This window comes from Trichomycterus rosablanca, chromosome 3, assembly GCF_030014385.1.
Source record: "Trichomycterus rosablanca isolate fTriRos1 chromosome 3, fTriRos1.hap1, whole genome shotgun sequence".
NCBI lineage: Eukaryota > Metazoa > Chordata > Actinopteri > Siluriformes > Trichomycteridae > Trichomycterus > Trichomycterus rosablanca.
The window spans coordinates 34,806,467-34,823,135 of record NC_085990.1 but is presented as its reverse complement, the minus strand read 5'-3'; the positions used below and the strand labels follow the sequence as shown (position 1 = coordinate 34,823,135).

The 16,669-nt window shown below is 37.5% G+C and overlaps 2 protein-coding genes across 2 annotated transcripts in view; both read left to right on the top strand.

Annotated features, from left to right (window-relative positions):
* Window positions 1-6,224, top strand: part of si:dkey-225n22.4 (collagen alpha-1(XXI) chain) — a 120,519-nt gene extending 114,295 nt beyond the window's left edge. The window contains exons 28-30 of the mRNA XM_062991196.1: window positions 3,156-3,347; window positions 3,490-3,567; window positions 5,495-6,224. Of these exons, the coding sequence (XP_062847266.1) occupies window positions 3,156-3,347; window positions 3,490-3,567; window positions 5,495-5,685 (461 nt within the window). The 3' untranslated portion in view covers window positions 5,686-6,224. The remainder of the gene's footprint in view (window positions 1-3,155; window positions 3,348-3,489; window positions 3,568-5,494) is intronic.
* Window positions 6,225-8,926: 2,702 nt separating this feature from the next.
* Window positions 8,927-9,925, top strand: LOC134310462 (C-C chemokine receptor type 4-like). The gene has a single exon (XM_062992054.1). The coding sequence runs from the start codon at window positions 8,927-8,929 to the stop codon at window positions 9,923-9,925; it is 999 nt and encodes a 332-aa protein (XP_062848124.1).
* The last annotated feature ends 6,744 nt before the right edge of the window (window positions 9,926-16,669 follow it).

Sequence of the window (16,669 nt, the reverse complement as noted above, 5' to 3'; positions counted from 1 at the left end):
GGGGGGCCTTGCTATTAATAAACAGGGTGAAAGCAGGTTAAAAGTTATGTGGAGAAATAGAGGGACTACAGTCAGTAATTGTAGAACTACAAAGTGCTTCTATATGGTAAGTGGAGCTGATAAAATGGACAGTGAGTATAGAAACAAGGAGGTGGTTTTAATGTTATGGCTGATCAGTGTATGTGCCTTTAAATAAATGAGAAGGGACTGTTTGAAATAACCAGTTTTTTTGTTGGGGTGGATTTTATTGTATGGAAACAGACCGGATTTTGAAGAAACTTAAAGTAAAGAATGACTTTTCAAACTTTGTAGGGAATTAAGGTTGAAACAACAAGCTCTACTTACAAACGTCTTTTTTCCCCAATCTTCCCCAATCTTCTAATTAGTATGACTTTTTTATGTGAGGAGTATAATGAATAAAATGTAATTTTTTTTTAGAGGCCAAGTCAGAGCCCTGATCTTAACCTTTGGATGGACCTAAGGAGAGGAGTCCATTGAACACACTATGAAATCTGACTAAACTTGAACAATTCAATTCTGCAAGACAAAAGGGGGAAATATTCCTCAATGTAAGCTGGTAGAGACATATCCAAAGAGACTAAGGTGGCTCTAAAAGTATTAAATTGCCGTCATATTATAATTCAACCATGTTAATCTAATTTTAGTCTTTATTAATTTTTAAAACTTTTTTTGTACTTTTGAACTGGTAGTAGTAGTTTTCAGCCTCAAAAGTCAACATAAATGTAACTGCATGTGTTTTCTGCACATGCAACCCATAGCAGTGCATTAATATACGTACATAGAACCTCATTGGATGACTTCTTAGGCATATTAACTATTTACTACAGTATTGTGGCAATCCGGCTTAACTGACACCCCCCACCCCGGCACTAATAACTTCTCATAATGTGAATAGTGGGAAATGAGTCAGTGTCTAAGTAAATCCTTACTGAAAGATAAATCCAGTCATGTGTGTTTATTGCTGATTGTTAAGTTGTAACTTGTTCACCCTGACTGATGCTGAATGTAATCAATTACATTCAGCATTCAGGGGACAGTGGTGGCCTAGTGGGTAGAGCTTTGGGCTTTCAACTGAACGGTTAAGAGTTCAAATCCCAGCTCTGCCATGCAGCCACTGTTGTGCCCTAGAGCAAGGCCCTTAATCCTGTTTGCTCCAGGGGCACCGTACAATGGGTGACCCTGCGCTCTGACCCCAGCTTCCTAAAAACAAAAACAAGCTGGGATATGCAAAGAAAGAATTTTGTTTTACTGTACACCTGTATATGTACAGTTAAAACCAGAAGTTTACATACACTATATAAAAAGACACATGTGCATGTTTTTTCTCACTGTCTCACATGAAATCAGAATAAACTCTTCCTGTTTTAGGTCAATTAGGATTACCACAATTATTTCTATGTGCTAACTGCCAGAATAATGAGAGAGAGAATTTTTTAAGGCAATTTTTACTTTCTTCAAAGTCAAAAGTTTACATACATTTCATTAGTATTTGGTACTGTTGCCCTTAAACTGTATGACTTGGGTCAAACGTTTAGGATATCCTTCCACAAGCTTCTCACAATAGTTGGCAGGAATTTTGGCCCATTCCTCCTGACAGAACTGGTGTAACTGAGCCATGTTTGTAGGCCGCCTTGCTCGCACCTGCCTTTTCAGCTTTGCCCATAAATTTTCTATAGGATTTAGATCAGGGCTTTGTGATGGCCACTCCAAAACATTGACTTTGTTATCCTTAAGCCACTTTGTAACCAGTTTGGCAGTATGCTTCGGGTCATTGTCCATTTGGAAGACCCATTTGCGCCCAAGCTTTAACTTCCTGGCTGATGTCTTGAGATGTTGCTTCAGTATTTCCACATAATGTTCTTTCCTCATGATGCCATCTATTTTGTGAAGTGCACCAGTCCCTCCTGCAGCAAAACAACCCCACAACATGATGCTGCCACCCCCATGTTTCACAGTTGGGATGGTGTTCTCAGGCTTGCAAGCTTCCCCCTTTTTCCTCCAAACGTAACGATGGTCATTATGGCCAAACAGTTCAACTTTCGTCAGACCACAGGACATGTCTCCAAAAATTAAAGTCTTTGTCCCTGTGTGCATTTGCAAACATTAATCTGGCTTTTTTATGTTTCTTTTGGAGTAATGGCTTCTTCCTGGCAGAGTGGCCTTTCAGCCCATGTCGATACAGTATTCGTTTCACTGTGGATAATGACACACTCTTATCAGCTTTAGCCAGCATCTTCACAAGGTCTTTTGCTGTTGTTCTTGGGTTGATGTGCACATTTCGGACCAAAGCACGTTCATCTCTGGGACACAGAACCCGTCTCCTTCCTGAGCGGTATGATGGCTGGACATTCCCATCTTGTTTGTACTTGCGTATAATTGTTTGTACAGATGAATGAGGCACCTTCAGGCATCTGGAAATTGTACCCAAGGATGAACCAGACTTGTGCAAGTCCACAATTCTCTTCCTGATATCTTGGCAGATTTCTTTTGACTTTCCCATGATGTTACACAAAGAAGCAGTGTGTTTCAGGTGTGCCTTAAAATACATCCACAGGTGTCTCCACTTAACTCAGATGTTGCCAATAAACCTATCAGAAGCTTCCAAAGACATGACATGATCATATGGGCTGTCCCAAATTGTTTAAAGGCATAGTAATCTTAGTGTATTTAAACTTTTGACTTTGAAGAAAGTAGTAAAAATTGCCTTAAAAAATTCTCTCTTTCATTATTCTGGCAGTTAGCACATATAAATAATTGTGGTAATCCTAATTGACCTAAAACAGGAAGAGTTTATTCTGATTTCATGTGAGACAGTGAGAAAAAACATGCACATGTGTCTTTTTATATAGTGTATGTAAACTTCTGGTTTCAACTGTATATACAAGGTGAGTCAAAATCAAGTCAACACTTGAATGGCGGAAATAATTTATTTACAAAACACGCTTCATATGTGTAAGATGATTTACAGGACAGTCTCAACCTGTTCGCCATCATGTCCAACACACAAAAACCAGCGAGCAACAGTACCATTTAAAGCCCGGACACACATTTCTTGGAGAATAGATTAAACCTATTTGCTGTGTACAATTACAGTCCCTCTTTAGTAAATATTTTCCTCTCTGCACCCCTTTCAGAGCAGCTCTCCCAGATGTTACAGACAATGATTCCTCAAAGGTGTGAGCCATGCGAGACAGTGAAAGGCCCCCCAGGTACACCTGGAATTCCAGGTCTAAAAGGTTCTACCGGAACCCCAGGGTACCCAGGCAGGCCTGGCTCGCAGGGTTATCCAGGGTCACCTGGTTTACAAGGTCCACCAGGGATTAAAGGTAACATAGCTGTATTTAATTTAAAAATAGTAAGCATGCATGAGAGAGAAAAAGGTTGCATGATAGTTGACATTACGAAAACATGCGAATTGCGTAGACAACAGAATGTGGTGTAAATAAAGTGTGATGTTACATTCTTAAGGGGACATGGGACTGAGGGGCTTTAAAGGCAACAAAGGAGAAGGCAGGCTTGGACAACCTGGACCTCCAGGAGAAAGAGGTAAGTGCTGTATATCAAGCCATGTGTGCTTCTCATAAGAATTCAGTTGCAAAAAAAAAGAGTTAGTTATTTTTGCCATAATTACTTGCCTTGTGTGTGAAGCCCTTCTAAAATAAGCATTTTAGGCCAATGCAAATCTGTCTTACATAGTACATTACTCTCTCAATCGTATTTCGCTTTTTGACCAAGTAGAGCCGTGAGTAGCATACAACTCCCTCCGACACGTGTGCAGTAGCCGACTACTTTTCACCTACACAAGGCTGGTTTATATGGGGAGATTGCACATAGAGATTCACACACATCTCCATTATCTCTCATCTCCGATGATGTGCAGGCGCTATTGAACAACCATACTTGCAGCAGTCATGAGGAATTCCCTCCAACATCTCCTTGAACGAACCAATCATTGGTTCCGTATAGGCGCATGGCCTGCCAGTAGCAGAGCTGAGATTCGAACTCACAAGTTCGAGATGTCAGATCTGTTGTGCTAGCATGTTTTATCGCTATACCACCTGAGTTGTGGACCAAATTGTGAGGTTTGTACAATATTATGTACATAAGTATGAAGACATATTCATACAGACAGTACTGACTAATATGAACCAGAATAAACAAGTGACAAGTTGTAAATTGGGGTTTCCGTCAAATTGATATGGTACTCATAAATTGGCACTAAGTACGATGCAAGCAATTGAAGGTTTAGGGCAATATTCCATTACCTTGACCACTGTTTTTTGAGTGTATAAACAATAATTAACATCTGATTTGTGATGAATTTGTAAAGGTGTCTGCAGCTGATAGTCAAGTCTCCCTGCAGATTCTACTGTCAGGAGCTAGTAACTACTTTCAAATAAGTCACAAATTAAAGTAAACAGCTTATTAAGGACAGTTCTTTGGAGGGTTGATCTCTAAAGTGTTTTTTTTTAACTATTTAGTGTCACATACTTTAAATAAACAGTTCTATAGAGGAATGTTGAATTTGATTAGTCAACAAAGGCCCCAGTCCTCAAACCCATCAAAACTTGGCTAAATATCGAGTACAGCAGGCACTAAAGTAAATGGTCTACCTAGTAAATAAAAAGTGGTGCAAAATGAACAGGAATTGTAGTGGAATTCTACCTGGCCGATGTTTAAGGCGATAAAAGGTGTAACATTGTCAAATTATCAGATTTGTTTGGGGATCTTACTTCTGAGTGCATAAAAAAACCATGTACCATGTACCAGCCATTAAAAGACTGTTTGTCCAATATGAAAGGCCTACCTGCATGTAATTTAAATACATCTTTATGGACAGGGTTAGAATATTAGTGGCTATTATAAGTTACAAAAATAGCGCCCAGGTGGCGCAGCGGGATATTCCGCTAGCACACCAGCTCTGAGATTCTGAACTCCTCGGTTCAAAACTCGGCGTTGCCACCGGTCGGCTGGGTGCCGTCTAGCGAGCATAACTGGCAGTGCCTGCAGCAGACACATCTCTGCTGGGGCGGTATGACCTGACTATGTGGGTGGGGGTCTTCAAACGCTGTGGCAGATAGAGAGGCGTCTGTGCAGAGTGTATAGGTGAAAAAGGGTTACGCTAAGGGCTGTGCGCGGGTCGGATGAGGCGTGAGCAGCAATATACCCACCTCGATTGCAACAAGGGATCCTCCCGCAGAGAAAGACAAACTGCCTACACTAAATTGGGAGAAAATGTATAAATAAAATAGAAAAAAAAGAATTATGAATTGTTTAGTTAAAGATGAGGGACAAAATTATTTTAGTTAATAAAAAAGGACTTAAATTCACTCCTTATTAAAGTCCTCTGTGCTTTAAGCAGTGTAAATGAAAACATATGTTATAAAATGTGAAGTATTATCTTAAACTAAGAGGCAAACTATACTAAAGCATTCTTAATAATGCATGATTTATTCTGTTTTGGGGACTACAGGGATCCAGGGTCCACATGGTGCTGATGGAATTGGATTGCCTGGTCCTCCAGGAATTCCAGGCAAACCTGGCTCTTCGGGCATTTCAGGCAAACGAGGAGCCCCAGGACCAGCTGGAGTCTGCGACATGTCCATCTGCTACCCATCCTATAATATCAGGGAGGAACACTACAGCAAAGGACCCAACTTTTGAGATCCACATACTTTGTATGATTGATCGCTCAGAAAATCCTAGAAAATAGTATGTAGTGGAATTGGGAGAAAAGCAGGGCGTATTGTTTTATACATATTGTTTATCATTTTATACATTAAATGTATAAAAAGAGTCAAGATGTTTTTTGCTTGTATTCAAATATTTTAATGGACTGTTTTTAGTGATTAAAAGTGAAGAAACTTATGGGATTATAGTAATCAGCTGAATTGTTCATCTTTAAAGAAATAGATGTTCTCTGGTCCACATTCGCACTGCCCTAGGGAAGCTACCTCTATGTGGACTTAGAGGTAGTTAATGTGAGATTATTTCATCTTTTATATACTCAGTATTATTATATCTTCAGCATTTAACAATTTACAAAGCAATTACACACACTTGTAAGGGAGATGCACAGTATGCTATGGCAGTCTTGGGATTTAAAGAGCTGCTGCAGTAGCTCTTTTTGGATGACTGTTATATGTACCTTTCTAAAAATGCAGCTAAAAATAAATATTTTGCTCTCTATTTGAATTATTTATATACAGTATATATACATATATATATATATATATATATATATATATATATATATATATATATATATATACTACAATTAAAAATTATTATGAACAAAAAAAAATCATCATAGAAGTTTTTTACACCAACAGATTAATAATCTAAATTAGTCTTTCTAATCTAAAATCCACAATAGTCCTGAAAGAAGATTTGTTAAATGTTTCATTGGACTAAGACATATGTTTTTAGTTATCAAGTCACAAAGAAAAAAAATGAAATCTAAAGATTACCATAGGACATCTTTGTCCTTTACAGTATTTTTGACTTCATATGTACGTATAATAAATGCTGCTTATGTTTGTCTGCATTATTTGCTTTGGTTGTACGTTAATCATACTGCAGGTCTACAGGTATTAAGGTTAAGAAATGTTATTTATTTTATAAATTGTATTCTCTTCAGAAGTATTTTAAGAATGTAGTAGTAAAATATAACCATGAATACATTTGTACTTTGTTTAACTAAGCAAATAAAGGTGCTGGTCAAAATTTTTATTATGTTTGACTTGCTTGTAGTTTATCCAACATTTTATCACATTAACACATTATATATAAATTGATATTTAAGATACTCTATACACAAAAGCAACAATGGACAACAATTTTAATTAATTTAGATAGATAGATAGATAAAGCGATGATAGATAGATAGATAAAGCGATGATAGATAGATAGATAAAGCGATGATAGATAGATAGATAGATAAAGCGATGATAGATAGATAGATAAAGCGATGATAGATAGATAGATAAAGCGATGATAGATAGATAGATAGATAGATAGATAGATAGATAGATAGATAGATAGATAGATAGATAGATAGATAGATAGATAGATAGATAGATAAAGCGATGATAGATAGATAGATAGATAGATAGATAGATAGATAGATAGATAGATAGATAGATAGATGATAGATAGATAGATAGATAGATAGATAGATAGATAGATAGATAGATAGATAGATAGATAGATAGATAGAATAAATTATTGAAATACATACTAAAGAATTGGAGTGAATATTAATGTGGTTTTAGTGTTAAATTAGTGTTAAATCATGTCAGCTTTACAATAAATAGGTTTGTCAATTTTTTTTTATCTGCCTTAGTACTGTAAACTGTAAATATCCAGCAGCAGCAAGACCTTGGCTGCAGAAATGTACTGAACTGAACTACAAATTGCTGTTCTTTGTTGCCTCATCACCTAAAAGAGCATGACTAAGCTCTTCTTGGAAAAGCCTTACCCAAGCCTAAGTTCACTATGTGCAATGCCAAATGCCATACACATGGTTGAAAGCATTATTAAATTTTAATTTTAATCAATGGAATCAGGTTTGCTAATGTTCTAATGCACCATGAATTATTTGGATTAGGCAGATGCCAGGGGGAGGTTACAGTTTGGTAAAAAAAAAATGATCAGAAATGGTCAGTATTATATACACCGATCAGCCATAACATTAAAACCACCTCCTTGTTTCTACACTCACTGTCCATTTTATCAGCTCCACTTACCATATAGAAGCACTTTGTAGTTCTACAATTACTGACTGTAGTCCATCTGTTTCTCTACATACTTTTTCAGTTCTTCAATGGTCAGGACCCCCACAGGACCACTACAGAGTAGGTATTATTTGAGTGGTGGATCATTCTCAGCACAGCAGTGACTCTGACATGGTGATGGTGTGTTAGTGTGTGTTGTGCTGGTATGAGTGAATAAAACACAGCAGTGCTGCTGAAGTTTTTAAACACCTTACTGTCACTGCTGGACTGAGAATAGTCCACCAGCCAACATCGCTCCATGGGCAGCATCCTGTGACCACTGATGAAGGTCTAGAAGATGACCAACTCCAACAGCAGCAATAGATGAGCGATCGTCTCTGACTTTACATCTACAAGGTGGATCAACTAGGTAGGAGTGTCTAATAGAGTGGACAGTGAGTGGACACAGTATTTACAAACTCCAGCATTGCTGCTGTGTCTGATCCACTCACACCAGTACAACACACACTAACACACCACCACCATGTTATTGTTACTGCAGTGCTGAGAATGATCCACCACCTAAATAATACCTACTCTGCGGTGGTCCTGTGGGGGTTCTAACCATTGAAGAACAGGGTGAAAGCAGGCTAAAATGGTATGTAGAAAAATTGATGGACTACAGTCAGTAATTGCAGAACTACAAAGTGCTTCTATATGGTAAGTGGAGCTGATAAAATGGACAGTGTGTGTAGAAACCAGGAGGTGGTTTTGATGTTATGGCTACAGCATATAATGACATTAAGAATGATGTAACTGCATTGCTTTTGTTGTTGAAAGAGCAATGTTAGAGTTAGAGCAAAAAGTATTAATGGAGGAAGCAGTAAATGACTCAGAATTTGCTAGAAACACACACACACATACTAAGACTTCCAGTTAGGACTGACACTGACCTGTGCTTTTTAGTGACTGACTCACAGACACAAAGAGTATTTGCAGTCTTTAAGTTTTACCCTCATCTAACTCCTCAGTCAGGCTTGAGAATACGACAGGACACACTGAATATCACCAGTAAGTGTTTTTTTTTTTTCCCATCATACAATTTGCTGTGATAACATTGATATTACTTAATCTAACACATTTTAATATCAATCTGTTTGGCAGAGTTTTATTTATTAATTTCTTTTGCCATGGATGATAATGAGTTTGTCACACAGACGACGGCCGACTATGATGATGATAATGCGTCGATGATCATCATGCCTCCATGTAACATGGAAGGCATAAGTAATTTTGGTAAATATTTTCTGCCTCCATTCTACATAATAATATTCATCGTCAGCATTTTGGGAAATGGATTGGTCCTGTTTATAATCTACAAGTTTGAAAAGCTGAACACTGTCAATAATATACTACTCATCAACCTGGTGGCTTCTGACCTTGTTTTTACTCTGAGTCTGCCCTTTCAAGCAATCTACCATTCCTCAGAGTGGACCTTTGGCAGTCTTGGCTGCAAGTTAATGAACACTACCTACTTCCTTGGCTTCTACAGCTCTGTCCTTTTCCTGACACTCATCACTTTTGATCGTTACCTGGCCGTGGTTCACGTGGTGGCTGCCGCAAAACAGCGGCAGAGCTGCTATGCCTTTGCTGCATCTACTGTCATCTGGATCATTAGTGCTGTTGCTAGCTTGGAAACATATTTCAACCATGATGTTGAGGATGATATAGTTCAAGGATTAATCTGTGGTGACACTAGTGACCCTGATTTTAGGGTGTTTGGGCCATATGCTTTGTTTGCCATGTTTTTCGTCTTCCCCTTGGTCATCACCCTGTACTGCTACATCAGGATTGGCCTGAGGGTGATCTCCAGCCGAATGAAGAGCAAACACAGGCCTCTTAAGCTGATTTTTACCATTGTGGTTTTATTTTTTATGTGCTGGACCCCATACAATGTCATATTGTTAATGAAGGAAATTGTTAATGAAGGTTCTTGTGATTACAGTCTTGTCTATCCGCAGTATATCACTCACAACATCGCTAATTTATACTTCTGTATCAACCCGATCTTTTATACTTTCTTGGGAAGAAAATTTCAAAATCATGTGCGACAGCTTTTGGTAACTCGGTTACCATGTTTAAAGGATCATATTACTGTCAGTACAAGCATCAGGTCGTATTCTAGGTAAGCCCAAAAAAGCAAAGTAACTAATTAGTTACTAAAGTTCAGAAGCCAAGATACAGAAACATTTAGACAAACTCTTTTATCTACTTGATAACTAGAGCAATTTCAGTCAGGGTTTTAGGACAATAATCACATTTTATTCTTGCTTAATAGGCGATTGTTTACAGGTAGCATATTATTACCTTATATTACTTGCACTTATACAAATAAAAGCACTAAATGTATAATATACAAGTCTGAAGTGTACATATATACTTGTTAGTAACATGCATTTGATTCCAGCCTTGTGATTTTTAATAACTTACTGTAAGTACTTCTTTCTGTAAATAAATAAATAAAACGTCTTACTTTCTAGTTAATCTTTTTATGTGCCTAATTAAATAGGAATATTTTGACTGTACTCATTAAAAACAAACATAACATTGTTGTTATACATTAACATACATTAGCAGCTGCTAGAACACTCTACCCACAATCCAGTGAGCTTGACATACAAGAATTTATTTATTTATTTATTAGGATTTTAATGTCATGTTTTACACACTTTGGTTACATTCATGACAGGACAGGTAGTTACTTGTTACACAAGATTCATTAGTTCACAAGTTTAATGTTAAACACATTCACAGACATTTTTGGATCTCCAATTCACCTCACTTGCATGTCTTTGGACTGTGGGAGGAAACCGGAGCACCCGGAGGAAAACCACGCAGACACAGGGAGAACATCCACACAGAAAGGACCTAAACCGCCCCACCTGGGGTTGGAACTCAGCTACCCACTGAGCCACTGTATCGCCCTGCCATGCAAGAAAGAAGCTCGACTGTGTACTGTTTGATTAATATCATCTGTATTTTGTTTGTTTTTGGATTTTATCAGACCACACTAATGAATATCTTCTTACCATAAGGTGACAGATGGCGGGTTTTTTTTGTTTTTTTTTTTATCTCGACAAGAGAACACTAACAACAATTAGGGGGGTTATGCCATAAAGTAAAATTTTAACATTTTTACATTGCAAAGTTAATCATTATGATAATAAAAATGAATAAAATCATCTATTTTATTTTTGACTCAGCATCTTTTTATAATACAGAACAAAAAAAAAACCTTAAAATATTGTGTTTTATTTATTTAGTCAAAGAAAATAGAAATTGAAATCGTAATTTGTGAGTGAGGTCACCTGTCTAGATGTTTTGATAATTGCTTAAAGAACAACTGTTCTCCTTTTTGTATGATTGTTGTTTATATTTAATTATGCTGTGTTGTCATAGTTTTAATGAAGTGTTTCATTTAGTATGTTTAACAGTTATAGGCAGGATAAAGAAAAAGCACATGTAGTCATATGTTGTTTAAAAGCCTGTTCAGGTAAGGACAACAGACATAATTTGAACAACTTTAAGTAGTTACAAATTTTGAAATGCAAAAGTTTGGATACCACAGGTAAAATTCCAAGTTTGTTGAGTTTGCACATCTACACAGGAAACTTTTGCTTGTTAATAAATACTTAGTGTTTGTTTAAAAATAGGGGAACATTTTTATCGTTTTCCAATGTGTTAGCAAACAATATTGTGATAGTAAGCAAAGCATATGGTTTATGGTCATGAATGTAAAAATTTAGTTAATTTGTTAATAATAAAGGAAAACCATAATAATTTAATAATTAATGAAATGTAAAAAATAAATAAATAAATAAAACAAATACATTATGTGCATAACAGCTTTATGTTTTTGATATACTGTACATGGGTTGTGTAATTTGTGGGGTATGGTACATCAATACGCAAATTAGTTTAATAGGTCAATACACCACTTGCATGCAGCAAATCTCCTTGATTGTGCAAAACATATTGGCTTTTTAACGATGTAAATAATCCCTAGAACACTTAAGCTCTAGAACATTTACTTTGGTGTTGCAGGTAGAATACAAATCTCCATGCTTAACTTCATCTGCTTTTTAATTCATGTTACATATTGTTAAGTATTAAATTCCAAATGTTGTATGTATTGGTTCTGCTCTTGATTAGGTCCTTTGATAATTAAAATTTTAAAGAAAATAGCAGACCATTTTATTAAACCAGCATTAGTTTGTAGTAGTTTAACAGGTGACTATTACACCGATCAGCCAAACATTAAAACCACCCCTCCCTGTTTCTACACTCACTGTCCATTTTATCAGCTCCACTTACCATATAGAAGCACTTTGTAGTTCTACAATTACTGACTGTAGTCCATCTGTTTCTCTACATACTTTTTCAGCCTGCTTTCACCCTGTTCTTCAATGTCAGGACCCCACAGGACCCCCACACAGTAGGTAGTATTTGTGTGGTAGATCATGGTGTGTTAGTGTGTGTTGTGCTTGTATGAGTGGATCAGACACAGCAGCGCTGCTGGAGTTTTAAAATACTGTGTCCACTCACTGTCCACTCTATTAGATACTCCTACCTAATTGGTCCACCTTGTAGATGTAAAGTCAGAGACGATCGCTCATCTATTGCTGCTGTTTGAGTTGGTCATCTTCTAGACCTTCATCAGTGGTCACAAGACGCTGCCTACAGGGCGCTGTTGGCTGGATTTATTTTTGGTTGGTGGACTGTTCTCAGTCCAGCAGTGACAGTGAGGTGTTTAAAAACTCCATCAGCGCTGCTGTGTCTGATCCACTCATACCAGCACAACACACACTAACACACCACCACCATGTCAGTGTCACTGCAGTGCTGAGAATGATCCACCACCTAAATAATACCTGCTCTGTAGTAGTCCTGGGAGAGTCCTGACCATTGAAGAACAGCATGAAAGGGGGCTAACAAAGCATGTAGAGAAACAGATGGACTACAGTCAGTAATTGTAGAACTACAAATTGCTCCTATATGGTAAGTGGAGCTGATAAAATGGACAATGTGTGTAGAAACAAGGAGGTGGTTTTAATGTTATAGCTGATCGATGTATTTACGAATAATTAGGATTTGATCATGCCTTTACACTTGCAAAGTTTTGTAATGCATCTATTTGACTAGTGTACATTTCCAAAATTGGAATTATATAAATACACACACACACACACACACACACACACACACACACACACACACACACACACACACATTCCATGTTTAACATGGTGCAGCTAGTAAACCACAACACCTTGAGAACTGCAGTTTTCTTCTGGCTGTTTATTTTTCAACCTTGTAATGTGGATACTGGGTAAATGTGCTAATGCATTCAGTGATGTGCTTAAAGGGAATCTGGAGCAAATTGCACTCCCTGATTGCACAGAGGAGATGATGGTTTTCAGTGAGCATTGTGAACCCAAGGGCTACTCTGAGAACTTCAGACAGAGAAAGGCTGAAGTGAGGCTGAATCACTGAACCAAAGCAAATTCAGCTGATGATGCAAAGTCATGCAATGATTTGGAAAAAGCTACTGGCTGACAAATAACCAAATAAAGTTTTATCCTTTCTTTGAAATGGTCACACTTTTGTTCTTTGTTCATAACAAACTGGACAAAAAAATAGATTGCCATAACCAAAAAAAAAAAAAAAATATATATATATATAATAATAATAAAATCAATAAAATTCATAGCTCCTAATACTTATATAATTGGCAATATGCATATACTGTATGTATTCAATGCATTAGGTAGACATGTCTTGTACCTACACTTAACTTGCTATTTTATCAGGTACATCTAATTGATAGATAAGCTGCAGATAATAATAGTCTACATACAAAGTGCCTCTATCATTTCCCCTGTACCCATTAATCATTGGTAAAAGCCTATGCTACTGACCTGAAGTGACATTAGGATCCTTGCTTGCTAAACATGTTCCAACAAAAGTTTCCTGATGTGTTTCCTGAACTAAATAGAATAAAAATTCATAAAATATAACAAAAAGCTTCCCTTCATTAGAAGTACAATGATAGCAAGTACAAAGATAATTACCCAAAACCATATTTATTTATTTATTAGGATTTTAACGTGATGTTTTACACACTTTTGTTACATTCATGACATAAATGGTACTTATGGACAGTCATGGACAATTTTGTATCTTCAATTCACCTCACTTGTATGTTTTTCGACTGTGGGAGAAAACCGGAGCTTTCGGAGGAAACCCACGCAGACACACGCAGACAGAAAGGATCCAGATTGACCCATCTGGGGCTCAAACCAAGGACCTTCTTGTATCGTATTTAGTTTTTCTATCTCTGTGTTTTGCAATAATTTGGCACCTTTACAAGTTATTATGAGTAAAATCTAATGGAGGTAATTTCATTTATATTTCATGTTTTAAAGTTCATTTAAGTTTTAAGAAGACTTAATTGGTTTAGAAATTTTTTTTTTGTAACACTGCTGTATTCTCTGGACGTTCTCATAGTGATCCATGAATAAGACAGTTAGGCATGTGTGTCACCTCATATTCATACGCCAATCATCTGTGACAGAGGGTTGTTGTGCTACACAATTTAAGTCTGAGCCACCTAGCTGCCTACATACATACAATATATACAAACATTTTATTTATTTATTAGGATTTTAACGCCATGTTTTACACACTTTGGTTACATTCATGACAGGAGAGGTAGTTATTTATTCCACAAGATTCATCACTTCACAAGTTTAATGTCAAACACAGTCATGGACAATTTTATATCTCCAATTCACCTCACTTGCATGTCTTTGGACTGTGGGAGGACACCAGAGCTTCCGGAGGAAACCCACACAGACACGGGGAGAACATGCAAACTCCACACAGAAAGGACCCGCACTGCTCCACCTAGGAATCGAACCCAGGACCTTCTTGCTGTGAGGCAAGAGTGCTACCCACCGTGCCGCCCCATACAAACATTTTAATACATAAAATAAAACACCTAAACAGTTTATTTTTGCTAGTTTATAGTCAAGTGAATTTTATTTGTACATTGCTTTAAACAGTGGACATTGTCCCAAAACATTTTCACAGATTCCAGGTCCAAAAACCCGCAATGAGCAAGCCAAGGGTGACAGTGGCAAAGAAAACTCAATAAACATTAAAAAGGAACAAACCTTCAGAGAATCCAGGCTCAACAGGGCCCATACTTCTTGTTGTATGATAGTGAATGGTGATGTCGAGAATCTACCAGGAAAGGATGTATGTCTATATTGACCACACACATATCAAGAAAGAAGATTCATGTGACCAAAAAATCTTGATTACAGCTGGGGAACTGCAGACATTAGTGAGTAAAAGAATATTTTCTTAACTATAATTAATGGTATGCATTAGGTAATGGTATGCAAGGGATAAACCAGTGCCAACCAAAAGACACATTAAGGTTAGCCAGTATTAAGGTTATTAAGCAGGCAATTAAAAGTCCTCACCTAATCTCATGTATAATATAAAACCACAGACATTAAAACTTTAAAGTCAAGACATCATATGTGTTGTTTTAATGAATGTATGCACTGAAGGGGTACTGAACAAAATGTCAAATTATACTTGTTTCCTCATATTATACAGAAGCAAAGGAATGTCTGTTATAAAAGAATTAGGGTTGATCCAGTTAAGCCACTTGAGTCTTAAGCTCCACACTTTGAGTTCTTCCCCTACTGAGTCACAGATTGTTCATTATTTCACAAACATTTGGGGAAATTGCTTATACCTTCTCAATATGGTAACTTAGTCATTGACTTTACAAAGTACAGAGCTAACCTGTGTTAAAGAAAATGGCATTTTATAATGTCAGCCTATTTCATATTTACTGTAGTCCATCTGTTTCTCTACATGCTTTGTTAGCCCCCTTTCACCCTGTTCTTCAATGGTCAGGACTCTCTCAGGACCACTATAGAGTAGGTATTATTTGGGTGGTGGATCATTCTCAGCACTGCAGTGACACTGACATGGTGGTGGTGTGCTAGTGTGTGTTGCGCTGGTATGAGTGGATCAGACACAGCAGCGCTGATGGAGTTTTTAAACACCTCACTGTCACTGCTGGACTGAGAATAGTCCACCAACCAAAAATATCCAGCCAACAGCGCCCCGTGGGCAGCGTCCTGTGACCACTGATGAAGGTCTAGAAGATGACCAACTCAAACAGCAGCAGTAGATGAACGATCGTCTCTGACTTTACATCTACAAGGTGGACCAACTAGGTAGGAGTGTCTAATAAAGTGGACAGTGAGTGGACACTATTTAAAAACTCCAGCAGCGCTGCTGTGTCTGATCCACTTATACCAGCACATCACACACTAACACACCACCACCATGTCATTGTCACTGCAGTGCTGAGAATGATCCACTACCTAAATAATACCTACTCTGTAGTGGTCCTGTGGGGATCCTGACCATTGAAGAACAGGGTGAAAGCAGGCTAAAAAGGTATGTAGAGAAACAGATGGACTACAGTCAGTGATTGTAAAACTACAAAGTGCTTCTATATGGTAAGTGGAGTATTATTTAAATTGCTTTATTTATATACTCAACATGGAACAGAGTGCTACAACAATAAATTATAAAATCCCATCTCAATTAGACAAAAAGATCTGATTGTGTATATTATTTGTAAATTTGCATCTAGAGTGGGGCGGCACGGTGGCTAAGTGGGTAGCACTGTCGCCTCACGGCAAGAAGGTCCTGGGTTCGATCCCCAGGTGAAGAGCCCGGGTCCTTTCTGTGTGGAGTTTGCATGTCTTTCCCGTTTCTGCGTGGGTTTCCTCCGGGTGCTCCGGTTTCCTCCCACAGTCCAAAGACATGCAAGTGAGGTG